Source organism: Physella acuta, unplaced genomic scaffold, assembly GCF_028476545.2.
Source record: "Physella acuta isolate Inbredline_101_S28 unplaced genomic scaffold, ASM2847654v3 ptg000464l, whole genome shotgun sequence".
Classification (NCBI taxonomy): domain Eukaryota; kingdom Metazoa; phylum Mollusca; class Gastropoda; family Physidae; genus Physella; species Physella acuta.
In genome coordinates this window covers 362,926-377,762 of record NW_026731983.1, presented here as the reverse complement: position 1 = coordinate 377,762, position 14,837 = coordinate 362,926, and the positions used below count along the sequence as shown (strand labels likewise).

At 39.1% G+C, this 14,837-nt stretch overlaps 1 protein-coding gene across 1 annotated transcript; it reads left to right on the top strand.

Moving 5' to 3' along the window:
- Positions 1 to 8,739: 8,739 nt before the first annotated feature.
- Positions 8,740 to 13,087, top strand: LOC131943663 (GTPase IMAP family member 8-like). The gene is made up of 3 exons (XM_059303870.1): positions 8,740 to 8,890; positions 9,369 to 10,730; positions 11,009 to 13,087. The coding sequence occupies exons 2-3, from the start codon at positions 9,399 to 9,401 to the stop codon at positions 12,632 to 12,634; spliced, it is 2,958 nt and encodes a 985-aa protein (XP_059159853.1). The 5' UTR covers positions 8,740 to 8,890; positions 9,369 to 9,398; the 3' UTR covers positions 12,635 to 13,087.
- The last annotated feature ends 1,750 nt before the right edge of the window (positions 13,088 to 14,837 follow it).

The window sequence follows — 14,837 nt, the reverse complement described above, 5'->3', positions numbered from 1 at the left end:
CTGGTCGGTTTTGTTAATATTATCTTGGAAATATGGCTAATTTAGAGTCTTGTTTGCTAGAGTAGTAGGGTCTATGTGGCTATCACCATCACTTCCCGTTCAAACCCAAGTGACATGGGGCAGGTAAGGTAGAGTTCATATGCATCAGACACATCGGCATATAAAGGAATAGTTTGGTCAGCACTATGTCCAGTCGCCTTTGTTCCCCTAATGTGAGTCAGGTACCTATCTGGGCTGGGTGGACTCAGGGATGTATGACTAATTTGAACCCGGATTCGAACTCGATACTTACGGGTTAGCAGTCTAGCTCTCTACCACTAGACCACGCCGTCCTTTATATAGCTATACGGAGTAGTAAAACATTTATGAAAACACTTAAAGCTGTTATTCCTAGCTTTCATGATCATGTTGTCAGTATTTCGATTGTATTTGTCAAAATGTTGTCAGTATTTCGATTGTATTTGTCAAATTGTTGTCAGTATTTCGATTGTATTTGTCAAAATGTTGTCAGTATTTCGATTGTATTTGTCAAAATGTTGTCAGTATTTCGATTGTATTTGTCAAAATGTTGTCAGTATTTCGATTGTATTTGTAAAAATATTGTCAATATTTCGATTGTATTTGTCAAAATGTTGTCAGTATTTCGATTATATTTGTCAAATTGTTGTCAGTATTTCGATTGTATTTGTCAAAATGTTGTCAGTATTTCGATTGTATTTGTCAAATTGTTTCCACTACAGGTTTGATTATATACCAGAAAACAGTATTTATAAAATGGGTTTAAGTTAATTATCTTGATAATGACTATCAAGAATAGGAAATATGATGTTCTCCGTTAGCAGTATAATGTAAAATATCACACTATATTACCCTTACCTTTGCAAACGGTGGATATTACAGAAGGAAAAATAGTTCACACAAAAGGACTCGTTACTCAGGAAAGATAACTGGGTGAACATAGTAAGAGATAACTAATTGTTGGTCCTAGTAGTAATTACCTTGTGTTTAGTGTATTAAATAACACAGCGTATATAAAATAGATTATGCAACTAAATAGTTATACAAATCAAATATTTCTTTATGAACCAATAAAATAATCATATTGATGTTTTGCTCAATTAAAACTGTCTCAGGACCAAGATTTTGTATGATGTAGTTCACGAAGTAACGTGGTGAAGCTGTAGTCTAACATATTTAGGGTATCAGAGATAAGATGCTGGGTTAATGGTTAACATGTTGTTAAACTTAACCAGACACATAGTATACCAGAGATAAGGTGCTAGGTTAGGGGTTAACCTGTGGTTTAAACTTAACCAGGCACACATTAAGGGTATCAGAGATAAGGTGCTGGATTAGTGGGTTAACATGTGGTTTAACCTTAACCACACATTAAGGGTATCAGAGAGGAGTTGCTATATTACAAAGTTAATGGAATGTTGGAGAGCAAATGAGGTAGAGTTTATATACTAATATAATTCGACTTATCTAGGGATAGTGTGGTCAGTTATTTACACAGCCGCCATATCTAGGGATAGTGTGGTCAGTTATTTACACAGCCGACATAACTAGGGATAGTGTGGTCAGTTATTTACACAGCCGCCATTATTAGGGATAGTGTGGTCAGTTATTTACACAGCCGACATAACTAGGGATAGTGTGGTCAGCTATTTACACAGTTGCCATATCTAGGGATAGTGTGGTCAGTTATTTACACCGCCGATATATCTAGGGATAGTGTGGTCAGTTATTTACACAGCCGATATAACTAGGGATAGTGTGGTCAGTTATTTACACAGCCGCCATATCTAGGGAAAGTGTGGTCAGTTATTTACACAGCCGCCATATCTAGGGATAGTGTGGTCAGTTATTTACACCGCCGATATATCTAGGGATAGTGTGGTCAGTTATTTACACCGCCGATATAACTAGGGATAGTGTGGTCAGTTATTTACACAGCGGCCATAACTAAGGATAGTGTGGTCAGCTATTTACACAGCCGCCATATCTAGGGATAGTGTGGTCAGTTATTTACACCGCCGATATATCTAGGGATAGTGTGGTCAGTTATTTACACCGCCGATATAACTAGGGATAGTGTGGTCAGTTATTTACACAGCCGCCATAACTAGGGATAGTGTGGTCAACTATTAAACAGCCGCCATAACTAGGGATAGTGTGGTCAGTTAATTTACACAGCGACATATCTAGGGATAGTGTGGTCAGTTATTTACACAGCCGACATAACTAGTGATAGTGTGGTCAGTTATTTACACAGCCGCCATAATTAGGGATAGTGTGGTCAGTTATTTACACAGCCGCCATATCTTGGGATAGTGTGGTCAGTTATTTACACAGCCGACACAACTAGGGATAGTTTGGTCAGTTATTTACACAGCCGCCATATCTAGGGATAGTGTGGTCAGTTATTTACACAGCCGACACAACTAGGGATAGTTTGGTCAGTTATTTACACAGCCGCCATATCTAGTGATAGTGTGGTCAGTTATTTACACAGCCGCCATATCTAGGGATAGTGTGGTCAGTTATTTACACAGCCGATATATCTAGGGATAGTGTGGTCAGTTATTTACACCGCCGATATATCTAGGGATAGTGTGGTCAGTTATTTACACCGCCGATATAACTAGGGATAGTGTGGTCAGTTATTTACACAGCGGCCATAACTAAGGATAGTGTGGTCAGCTATTTACACAGCCGCCATATCTAGGGATAGTGTGGTCAGTTATTTACACCGCCGATATATCTAGGGATAGTGTGGTCAGTTATTTACACCGCCGATATAACTAGGGATAGTGTGGTCAGTTATTTACACAGCCGACATAACTAGGGATAGTCTGGTCAGTTATTTACACAGCCGCCATTACTAGGGATAGTGTGGTCAGTTATTTACAGAGCCGATATAAATAGGGATAGTGTGGTCAGTTATTTACACAACCGCCATTACTAGGTATAGTGTGGTCAGTTATTTACACAGCCGACATATCTAGGGATAGTGTGGTCAGTTATTTACACAGCCGCCATTACTAGGGATAGTGTGGTCAGTTATTTACACAGCCGACATATCTAGGGATAGTGTGGTCAGTTATTTACACAGCCGACATAACTAGGGATAGTGTGGTCAGTTATTTACACAGCCGCCATTACTAGGGATAGTGTGGTCAGTTATTTACACAGCCGACATATCTAGGGATAGTGTGGTCAGTTATTTACACAGCCGACATAACTAGGGATAGTGTGGTCAGTTATTTACACAGCGGCCATAACTAGGGATAGTGTGGTCAGCTATTTACACAGCGACATATCTAGGGATAGTGTGGTCAGTTATTTACACAGCCGACATAACTAGCGATAGTGTGGTCAGTTATTTACACAGCCGCCGTAATTAGGGATAGTGTGGTCAGTTATTTACACAGCCGCCATATGTAGGGAAAGTGTGGTCAGTTATTTACACAGCCGACATAACTAGGGATAGTTTGGTCAGTTATTTACACAGCCGCCATATCTAGGGATAGTGTGGTCAGTTATTTACACAGCCGCCATATCTAGGGATAGTGTGGTCAGTTATTTACACAGCCGATATATCTAGGGATAGTGTGGTCAGTTATTTACACAGCGGCCATAACTAGGGATGGTGTGGTCAGCTATTTACACAGCCGCTATATCTAGGGATAGTGTGATCAGTTATTTACACCGCCGATATATCTAGGGATAGTGTGGTCAGTTATTTACACCGCCGATATAACTAGGGATAGTGTGGTGAGTTATTTACACAGCGGCCATAACTAGGGATAGTGTGGTCAGTTAATTTACACAGCGACATATCTAGGGTTAGTTTGGTCAGTTATGTACACAGCCGACATAACTAGGGATAGTGTGGTCAGTTATTTACACAGCCGACATAACTAGGGATAGTGTGGTCAGTTATTTACACAGCCGCCATTACTAGGGATAGTGTGGTCAGTTATTTACACAGCCGACATAACTAGGGATAGTTTGGTCAGTTATTTACACAGCCGACATAACTAGGGATAGTGTGGTCAGTTATTTACACAGCCGCCACTACTAGGGATAGTGTGGTCAGTTATTTACACAGCGACATATCTAGGGATAGTTTGGTCAGTTATGTACACAGCCGACATAACTAGGGATAGTGTGGTCAGTTATTTACACAGCCGACATAACTAGGGATAGTGTGGTCAGTTATTTACACAGCCGCCATTACTAGGGATAGTGTGGTCAGTTATTTACACAGCCGACATAACTAGCGATAGTTTGGTCAGTTATTTACACAGCCGCCATATCTAGGGATAGTGTGGTCAGTTATTTACACAGCCGCCATATCTAGGGATAGTGTGGTCAGTTATTTACACAGCCGATATATCTAGGGATAGTGTGGTCAGTTATTTACACAGCGGCCATAACTAGGGATAGTGTGGTCAGCTATTTACACAGCCGCTATATCTAGGGATAGTGTGATCAGTTATTTACACCGCCGATATATCTAGGGATAGTGTGGTCAGTTATTTACACCGCCGATATAACTAGGGATAGTGTGGTGAGTTATTTACACAGCCGCCATTACTAGGGATAGTGTGGTCAGTTATTTACACAGCCGACATAACTAGGGATAGTGTGGTCAGTTATTTACACAGCCGCCATTACTAGGGATAGTGTGGTCAGTTATTTACACAGCCGATATAACTAGGGATAGTGTGGTCAGTTATTTACACAGCCGCCATTACTAGGTATAGTGTGGTCAGTTATTTACACAGCCGACATATCTAGGGATAGTGTGGTCAGTTATTTACACAGCCGCCATTACTAGGGATAGTGTGGTCAGTTATTTACACAGCCGCCATTACTAGGGATAGTGTGGTCAGTTATTTACACAGCCGACACAACTAGGGATAGTTTGGTCAGTTATTTACACAGCCGCCATAACTAGGGATAGTGTGGTCAGTTAATTTACACAGCGACATATCTAGGGATAGTGTGGTCAGTTATTTACACAGCCGACATAACTAGTGATAGTGTGGTCAGTTATTTACACAGCCGCCATAATTAGGGATAGTGTGGTCAGTTATTTACACAGCCGCCATATCTAGGGATAGTGTGGTCAGTTATTTACATAGCCGACACAACTAGGGATAGTTTGGTCAGTTATTTACACAGCCGCCATATCTAGGGATAGTGTGGTCATTTATTTACACAGCCGCCATATCTAGGGATAGTGTGGTCAGTTATTTACACCGCCGATATATCTAGGGATAGTGTGGTCAGTTATTTACACCGCCGATATAATTAGGGATAGTGTGGTCAGTTATTTACACAGCGGCCATAACTAGGGATAGTGTGGTCAGCTATTTACACAGCCGCCATATCTAGGGATAGTGTGGTCAGTTATTTACACAGCCGCCATATCTAGGGATAGTGTGGTCAGTTATTTACACAGCCGACACAACTAGGGATAGTTTGGTCAGTTATTTACACAGCCGCCATATCTAGGGATAGTGTGGTCAGTTATTTACACAGCCGCCATATCTAGGGATAGTGTGGTCAGTTATTTACACAGCCGCCATATCTAGGGATAGTGTGGTCAGTTATTTACACCGCCGATATATCTAGGGATAGTGTGGTCAGTTATTTACACCGCCGATATAACTAGGGATAGTGTGGTCAGTTATTTACACAGCGGCCATAACTAAGGATAGTGTGGTCAGCTATTTACACAGCCGCCATATCTAGGGATAGTGTGGTCAGTTATTTACACCGCCGATATATCTAGGGATAGTGTGGTCAGTTATTTACACCGCCGATATAACTAGGGATAGTGTGGTCAGTTATTTACACAGCGGCCATAACTAGGGATAGTGTGGTCAGTTAATTTACACAGCGACATATTTAGGGATAGTGTGGTCAGTTATTTACACAGCCGACATAACTAGGGATAGTGTGGTCAGTTATTTACACAGCCGCCATTACTAGGGATAGTGTGGTCAGTTATTTACAGAGCCGATATAAATAGGGATAGTGTGGTCAGTTATTTACACAGCCGCCATTACTAGGTATAGTGTGGTCAGTTATTTACACAGCCGACATATCTAGGGATAGTGTGGTCAGTTATTTACACAGCCGCCATATCTAGGGATAGTGTGGTCAGTTATTTACACAGCCGACATAACTAGGGATAGTGTGGTCAGTTATTTACACAGCCGCCATTACTAGGGATAGTGTGGTCAGTTATTTACACAGCCGATATAACTAGGGTTAGTGTGGTCAGTTATTTACACAGCCACCATTACTAGGTATAGTGTGGTCAGTTATTTACACAGCCGACATATCTAGGGATAGTGTGGTCAGTTATTTACACCGCCGATATAACTAGGGATAGTGTGGTCAGTTATTTACACAGCCGCCATTACTAGGGATAGTGTGGTCAGTTATTTACACAGCCGACATATCTAGGGTTAGTGTGGTCAGTTATTTACACAGCCACCATTACTAGGTATAGTGTGGTCAGTTATTTACACAGCCGACATAACTAGGGATAGTGTGGTCAGTTATTTACACAGCCGCCATATCTAGGGAAAGTGTGGTCAGTTATTTACACAGCCGACATAACTAGGGATAGTGTGGTCAGTTATTTACACAGCCGACATAACTAGGGATAGTGTGGTCAGTTATTTACACAGCCGATATAACTAGGGATAGTGTGGTCAGTTATTTACACAGCCGCCATTACTAGGGATAGTGTGGTCAGTTATTTACACAACCGCCATTACTAGGGATAGTGTGGTCAGTTATTTACACAGCCGCCATATCTAGATAGTGTGGTCAGTTATTTACACAGCCGCCATTACTTTCACGAGAGTCAACTAGCCAGCAAGACCTGTTGGACACATTGACGTCATCGGGACTCAGTCTCTGATCTCGAACTGTCATGTTTGGGGGGGGGGGGGGGTAACAATGTAAATATCATGTCTAGCTGCCTGGTTTTTTAAAAAGAGTAAAAAAGACTAATTAAAGAAACGTTATCTTATTATACCCTTTCACGAGAATGAGGGTTACATTTATTTGTAGGAGAAATATGTATCACTTTTGAATCTGGAATGTCTAAGGGGGGGGGGGGGGGGGAGGGGAATTCCTCAATGGATTTTGCATTAAAACAAATCTTTAGCCATTTAAATTTTGGAAAACTGGAACGAAAAAAAAAAACTTTAGTGTGTAGTTTGAATACTATTTATAACTGATATCACGGTAAATGTGATGGTGTGTTAGGTAAGTCTGTTGGTGTGTGTATTGGTGTGTGTGTGTTTGTGTTAGATAGCTGTGTTTGTGTGTTAGGTAGCTGTGTTTGTGTGTTTGGTAGCTGTGTGTGTGTTGGTGTGTTAGCTGTGTTTGTGTGTTGGGTAGATGTGTGTGTGTGTTGCTGTGTTAGATAGCTGTGTTTGTGTGTTAGATAGCTGTGTTTGTGTGTTAGATAGCTGTGTTTGTGTGTTGAGTAGCTGTGTTTGTGTGTTTGGTAGCTGTGTGTGTGTTGGTGTGTTAGATAGCTGTGTTTGTGTGTTGGGTAGATGTGTGTGTGTGTTGCTGTGTTAGATAGCTGTGTTTGTGTGTTAGATAGCTGTGTGTGTGTGTTAGATAGCTGTGTTTGTGTGTTAGGTAGCTGTGTTTGTGTGTTTGGTAGCTGTGTTTGTGTTGGTGTGTTAGATAGCTGTGTTTGTGTGTTGGTTAGATGTGTGTGTGTGTTGCTGTGTTAGATAGCTGTGTTTGTGTGTTAGATAGCTGTGTTTGTGTGTTAGATAGCTGTGTTTGTGTGTTGAGTAGCTGTGTGTGTGTGTGTGTTAGATAGCTGTGTTTGTGTGTTGGGTAGCTATGGTGTTACCAACACAACCTGTGAAGGAATTTAACGAGAATTAACTTAAACAAGTGCAGCTAAATAGTTGCAAACCTTAATATAAACTGCATCGAAGTCCAATATGTTGGCCTCTGCTTCCTCTTCTATCCCCTACATTGCCCTTACATAAAGCTCAACAATAGTCTATTGGACAATCGACCGAGTAGCTTCCCTTTCTGAAATCATTCACCCCCATACAACAACAATATACACATCTACCTCACTCAGTCACACACTCTAACTATATCATATTGACGACACACACACACACACACTATATGTACAGAACTTTGTTCCACATGAACAACTCTTACACATAGAGCCTGACTAAGTGTAGGGGATTATTTAGTGAAAAATAAAAGAGGGAATACCAATGTTTTAAAATAAAAATAAAAAAATCACGTATTTTTCTTTTTAAGACGTGTTTAGTGAATGCGCACGTACAGCTGATTGTATTAGGTACTTGAAAAAATGTTATGAAAATCTAATCTGTAGTTTAATTATTTAAAACCTATTTAAATTTTAGTACTAAAGTATATATACGAGTCACTATAGTTTTGTTTTCAACTTGGTCTTAGGTAGCTGTGTTTTAATAATTAAAAAACAAATGTAATTACGAAATGTCTAATGGTTCGTCACAGCTATCACGAGTTATTTTTGTTTACTTTAAAACGTATCGATAAGTAGGTCACACTCCTACTGATTGCAACAGCCAGCGCACCCCCGCACACTCACAGTCCCGCGGCCATTAGCACAGCTCGTAAAAATCTTGGGATTTCCCGATTTCGTTTTCTCTCTCGTATTATATCCGCTGTACGTTGACCGGAGTTTTCAGGAAAACCAACCAACACGTCATTCACTAGAGGTTGTCTGACTAACTTGTCACAAGACTAGTCTCCTCTATAAGGGCTATGCGAGGCAGATTTGTGTACATTCAACACTGATAATCATTAGAATACTGGGTACTTCGTCGTAAGTATACACATGTGTTTGTTTATTAAGTTAACTGCCCATTTGCTTACAACACAAGCTAGGTTATGGAAATATGTCTATATGTCACTTAGTCATATATATATATATATATATATATATATATATATATATATATATATATATATATATATATATATATATATATATACATATATATATATATATACATATATATATATATATATATATATATATATATATATATATATATATATATATATATATATATATATATGTGTGTGTGAGTGTGTGTGTGTGTCTATATATATATATATATATATATATATATATGTGTGTGTGAGTGTGTGTGTGTGTCTATATATATATATATATATATATATATATATATATATATATATATATATATATATATATATATATAAGAAATGTTTTCCGATATTGCTTGATAAACTTTGTATGTTTTAAACAATACTAGACGACTGTTATTTTTCCACAGAAACAACTAGATTACAATTCTCTTTAAATCATGGCAACGGATACCAAAATGGGTTATACTTTCGTGATCATAGGCAAAGCAGGAAACGGCAAAAGTTCTACTGCTAACAGTATTGTGGGTAAACGTGTGTTTGATGCGAACGTTAACAATACGCCCACAGCTAGCGTGCCTAGACTTGAAAGTTCTGAGTTCCAAGGGAAACAGTTGCAGGTCATCGATGGTCTGGACATTGTCAACTGTTTTAAAACAAGCGACTGCAGGCCTGTAGAGCAGTGTTTTACATTCACACAAAGTTTCTCAGCCTTTCTGATAGTGATCAAGTTCGGTCAGCGGTTTACTGAGGAGGAACGTGTAGTCTTAGAGGCTGCCAGAACAATATTTGGACAAGATGTCTTCAAGAAGTTTGGCGTCTGTGTATTCACACACGGAGATGACTTTGAGCATCAGATGGAAGACTCAGACGATGAGAAGTACTCAGCCATTGAGGACTGGGTGGCCGCCCAACACCAGGGGATAAAAGATTTGTATGAGGAGTGTGGACACAGGGTCGTGTTGTTCAACAACAGAACAAAGGTAGAAAAACAAAAGGTGGACCAGGTGGAAAGACTTCTCCAGCAAGTCAAAAAGTTAAAGTTTAACTACACTCACAAAGATTACATAGAAGCCAGTGAAGGTCGTTCTGTTCTTACAGCTATGAAAAATCAACCGGAAGTGGAACAGAAAACGCGTCAACGTTTGGAAGAAATTAGACAAAAACTTAAAGTAGTTAAACCTGACGACGTTTCAACGTTACAAAAATTCGCCAAAAGTCTAGAGGAACTTAAGAAATACATCACTGGAAATCTCGGTGACAAATTCCAAGCTGGTGTTAATCTCAACACGGAGGTTGATACTTTAGGGATGGAAATAAAATCCAAGATAAATCTTGCGGTCAAATCCAGAGACAAACAAGAACCTCTCCTTGGGGACTGGGAAATGCTGGAGACTGAAAAGGAGTTTTCAACACCAAAAGGCAGCAACAAAGATGTTCGGTCCTCAGAACTGGAGTCAAAAATAAAAACTGTGATCTCTGAGTATTGTAATGGAATCATTTCACTCACTGAGACAACACTTTCTTCACTAAATGCGCTTCTGTCTCAAATCAAAAGACAGGGGGTAGATGAACAAATAATTGAGGATTTGAAAAATAAAATTAAAGAAATAGCTGAGCAGGCAGCCCCTGGCCGTTTACTAGGTAAAACTGTTGAGGTAAAATCTTCTGGCCAAAGTAGAGTGGGCAGTGGGCAGGCAAGGTTTGAAAGTTCTAATCAAATTTCTGCAAGACACGAAAATGTTAAAGAACTAGAATCAAGCAACAAAAAGGTATCACAAGATTTCTTTCATATTTAAAACGTTGTTACAACATTTTTATAATGCTTAAAAAGACCAAATGTATTTTTATACAAACAAGCTTATGATTATACAATTATTTAACTTAGTATTATTAATTAATTAATTAATTTTTATTTATATAAAATGTATGAAAAGTTTTGTTAATTTTTGTTTTTGTCGAAAGATTTTTTGTTACAAAAATGTATTAATGTAATGAGAGAAATGTTCCTATATGTAAATAGTTTACTACATGTATTCTCTCTATCTAGATAAGAACAGCTGAGGAGGCTGGGAAATTATCAGCCTCGGAAGTAAAGTCCACACCAGCTGTGGACGATGAGAAAACCATCGACTTGCTACTGATCGGCAAAACTGGCAACGGCAAAAGTGCCACAGGTAACTCTATACTGGGACGTCAGGCCTTCAAGTCTACACCAAGCATGTCTTCAGTGACCACGGCCATTGAGAAACAGACGACAACAATCAACGGACTGACGGTCAATGTCGTGGACGGGCCAGGCGTCAACGACACGGAGAAGAGCAAACGTGAGAACCTCGAGATGGTCATTGACACAGTGGAGCAGGCGCTAGAGCTGACCAGCTACAGCTTCACGGCTCTCCTCATCGTGCTCAAGTTCGGCTGCCGATTCACGCAACAGGAGAGCGATGCCATCAAAGTGATCAAGGCCATCTTTGGCAGGGAGGTCTTCAAGAACTACGGGATTTGTGTCCTCACTCACGGCGATGATTTTGAAAACGAGATGATGGATGCTGAAGACGATGAGAAAATGACTTTTGACAGTTGGTGCAGAAAGCAGGGTGGGGATCTGGCAGAAGTCTTTAAAGAATGCGACTACGGGTGTGTGTTGTTTAATAACAGAACAAAGGATCAAGATGTCAGAAACACGCAAGTTAACAAACTCATGTCCCTGGTTAGGCCTGGAAAAAGATACTCTTTGGAAGAATTCACGAATGCTGAAGCAGAAAGACAGAGCATGCTACTGGAGACTACACTACCAGAACTACAAGATAAAACGTCCAAGTTTCTCAGTGGCATTAGAGAGCAAATGACACAGGCAGAAGGCAGACAAAAGTCTGACCCAGACGTATACGTAGCAAGTCTTCAGTCGTTGTTGGATCAACTGGTCAAATACAACGAGGCACTGATCGATGCATGTGGGCAATCACCGACCACTGAGTCTCTGACCGGTCAAGTGAAAGTCTTGGAGATTCAGATCAGCACCAAATTAAGACTGCACCAACAGACGATCGAATTAAATAAGCCGAGATCAGCACCCAATCAAGAGACATTGGCTAGGACCCCAATAAATCACAACATCCGGATTTCAGGATCATTTACTGACCCGCTGAATGCTACCTCGCCTCTAGTTTATCCAAAGGTGGCTCACGATGGTAATAACAGCTACGGTGCTTACAGCCCAGGATATCAAGGGGCCCCCAGCCAAGTACAGTATGTGGCCCAAAGCCAAAGACAGTATGGAGCCCCCAGCCATGGACAGTATTGGGCCCCCAGCCAAGGACAGCATGGAGCCCCCAGCCAAGTACAGTATGTGGTCCATAGCCAAGGACAGTATGTGGCCCCCAGCCAAGGACAGTATGTGGCCCCCAGCCAAGTACAGTATGTGGCCCATAGCCAAGGACACTATGGGGCCCCCAGCCATGGACAGCTTGGGGCGCATACATCGATCCCTGCACATTGTAACCAGCTGTTTGACAACCAGTGGGAGTTTGTTAATCCAGACGTCACCTACGATTACCACAATCTAAATCGAGCTGGAGGCAGCCATGGCAAAGGGGTATTGAAAAAAACATTTAGCACTGCCTGCAAAAATTTCCGAAAATTCTTTAAGTTCGTCTTTGACACGAAAAGCTAATTATTTTTTAAAACGTTTTTCTTAACTCAGCTTCGCGTTTGTTTGTTTGGATGTTTGTTGTTAAAATTGACATCGAAAATTAGCCCACTTCTGATTGCTCTAGAGACCTGAAATTTGGCATGCATGCTACTTTCGCCTAACAATTTCAGATGCAATCATAAAAACTAGCAATTAGTGACCGTAATTAGCTTAATTTAATTACGCCCCAAGGACCATAAAATTGAGGACATGATTTCTAAAGATACCGACAAGACTGGAGTCCTAATGACACAGTTACTTCGGCCCCAAACGATGTGAGCGCGCTGGCCGTGATCGTATAGTTGTTAGTACTTCGCGTTGTGGCCGCGACAACCCAGGTTCGAATCCTGGTCGCTCAAGATTTTTAGTCCGTGTATTTATAAACACTTTTTTAAAAACCACGTTTTTCATGTGTAGCAACGGACTAAAAAGGAGAAAATAAAATACTTAAAAAAAACTTTTTAAAAAACCACGTTTTTCTTGTAGACTAAAAAGTAGAAAATAACTATTTACATACATTTGATGACAAAAAACGTGGGTCGGGCAGATGGGTCGGGAAATTTGATGGTGAACGTACCCACGTTTTTTGTCATCAAATGTATGTAAATAGTTATTTTCTACTTTTTAGTCTACAAGAAAAACGTGGTTTTTTAAAAAGTTTTTTTTAAGTATTTTATTTTTTGCTTTTTGTAACAGATGTTCAAATGTTTTGCAATAAACAATGCAGCGACGGAACCATTTTAATTAACAACTCAATTTGCAATCGAATATTTTATATATACATATAAATAAATACCTATATATATATAGGCATATTATTATGTGTGTATTTATGTATAAATGTATATATATATATATATATGTATATATATATATATATATATAGACATATATATATATATATATATATATATATATATATATATATATATATATATATATATATATATATATATATATATATATATATATATATATATATATATTTAATACTCATACATATTTGATTTTTACTTTTAGATCGCCCTGTTTAACCTTCAAAACGATTTAACAATTTTTTTTAAACCTATAATAAAATGAAATAAAAATGCAACTAAAATATTTTTTTAACACAAAGAGAATGTTAGTGTAGTTAATTGTTGTATTGAATTGAATGTGACGGTGAAAGAAAGGGTGAGAAAGATAAATGACCGTTTAAGTGGACTATAGCTTTAGTACCTATAGGGGGGAAGGATTGAATTAGGAGGATTCAGTGAGTCAGTTTCAGGGATCCGGAAGAGGTCAAAACACACACACGACTCATGATTTGCGATTGGGATTTGTCAGTCCGGACGATAAAGAGTTCGGTGAATGAGAATTTGAAACTGGTGGGGTTTGGTACCTCCAAAAAGTTTGAGAACTACTGGTTTAAACAAACATTTTTACTTGCAATCTCCATCCAAAATACCTTGGACAAAAATCCATTGTTGAAACAACTTGTAATAGTATGTTGAAAACATACGAGCTTTAATGTGATAAATAAGATTAGTATTGGCGTGTGGGAAGACAAGGTGAGCCAATGCTGTAAGAAATAAAAATCTGTTGTTGTGAGATCTACTGTAGTTAGTCAGTGACAATACCAACCATATTCGTCACCTTGCTGATGTGGATCAGACTAAATGTGGATTACCTCAGACAAATGGACAATATATTGTTTTATGCTTGGGCGTGGATTCACAGAACAGTAATTATATTGAGATAATAAATTATAATATATGCAAAATAATTTTAAAATATTAGATAAGAAGGCATAATGAATAGGGCAAAATTGATATAATTCAATTTAGGAGCTGCAGATTTTATAATATACAACGATTATTTTTTTTTTCGAAAATGTAAAAAATAAAACTGAGAGTAAAGTATAACGTTGTAACTTTGTCAGTCGACGATTGTATTTAAATCGAACGATAGATTTATGTTAATTAAATCTTCTACCCTTGGCCTTCCCTTCTTTCTTTTTACTTGAGGTCTCCTGTTTTGATTTGTTTGGCGAGCCAGGGTAGACGTGGAGGCGCACGGCGGGGAAGCAGCTGGCAGATGGAGGACTGTTATGGGGGACTGCCAGGAATATTGCAGGAAACTGACAAAAGTTGAGAGAGCTTTTGGTGCTAAGAAATATTTGTATGGAAAAAAAATATAATATAAA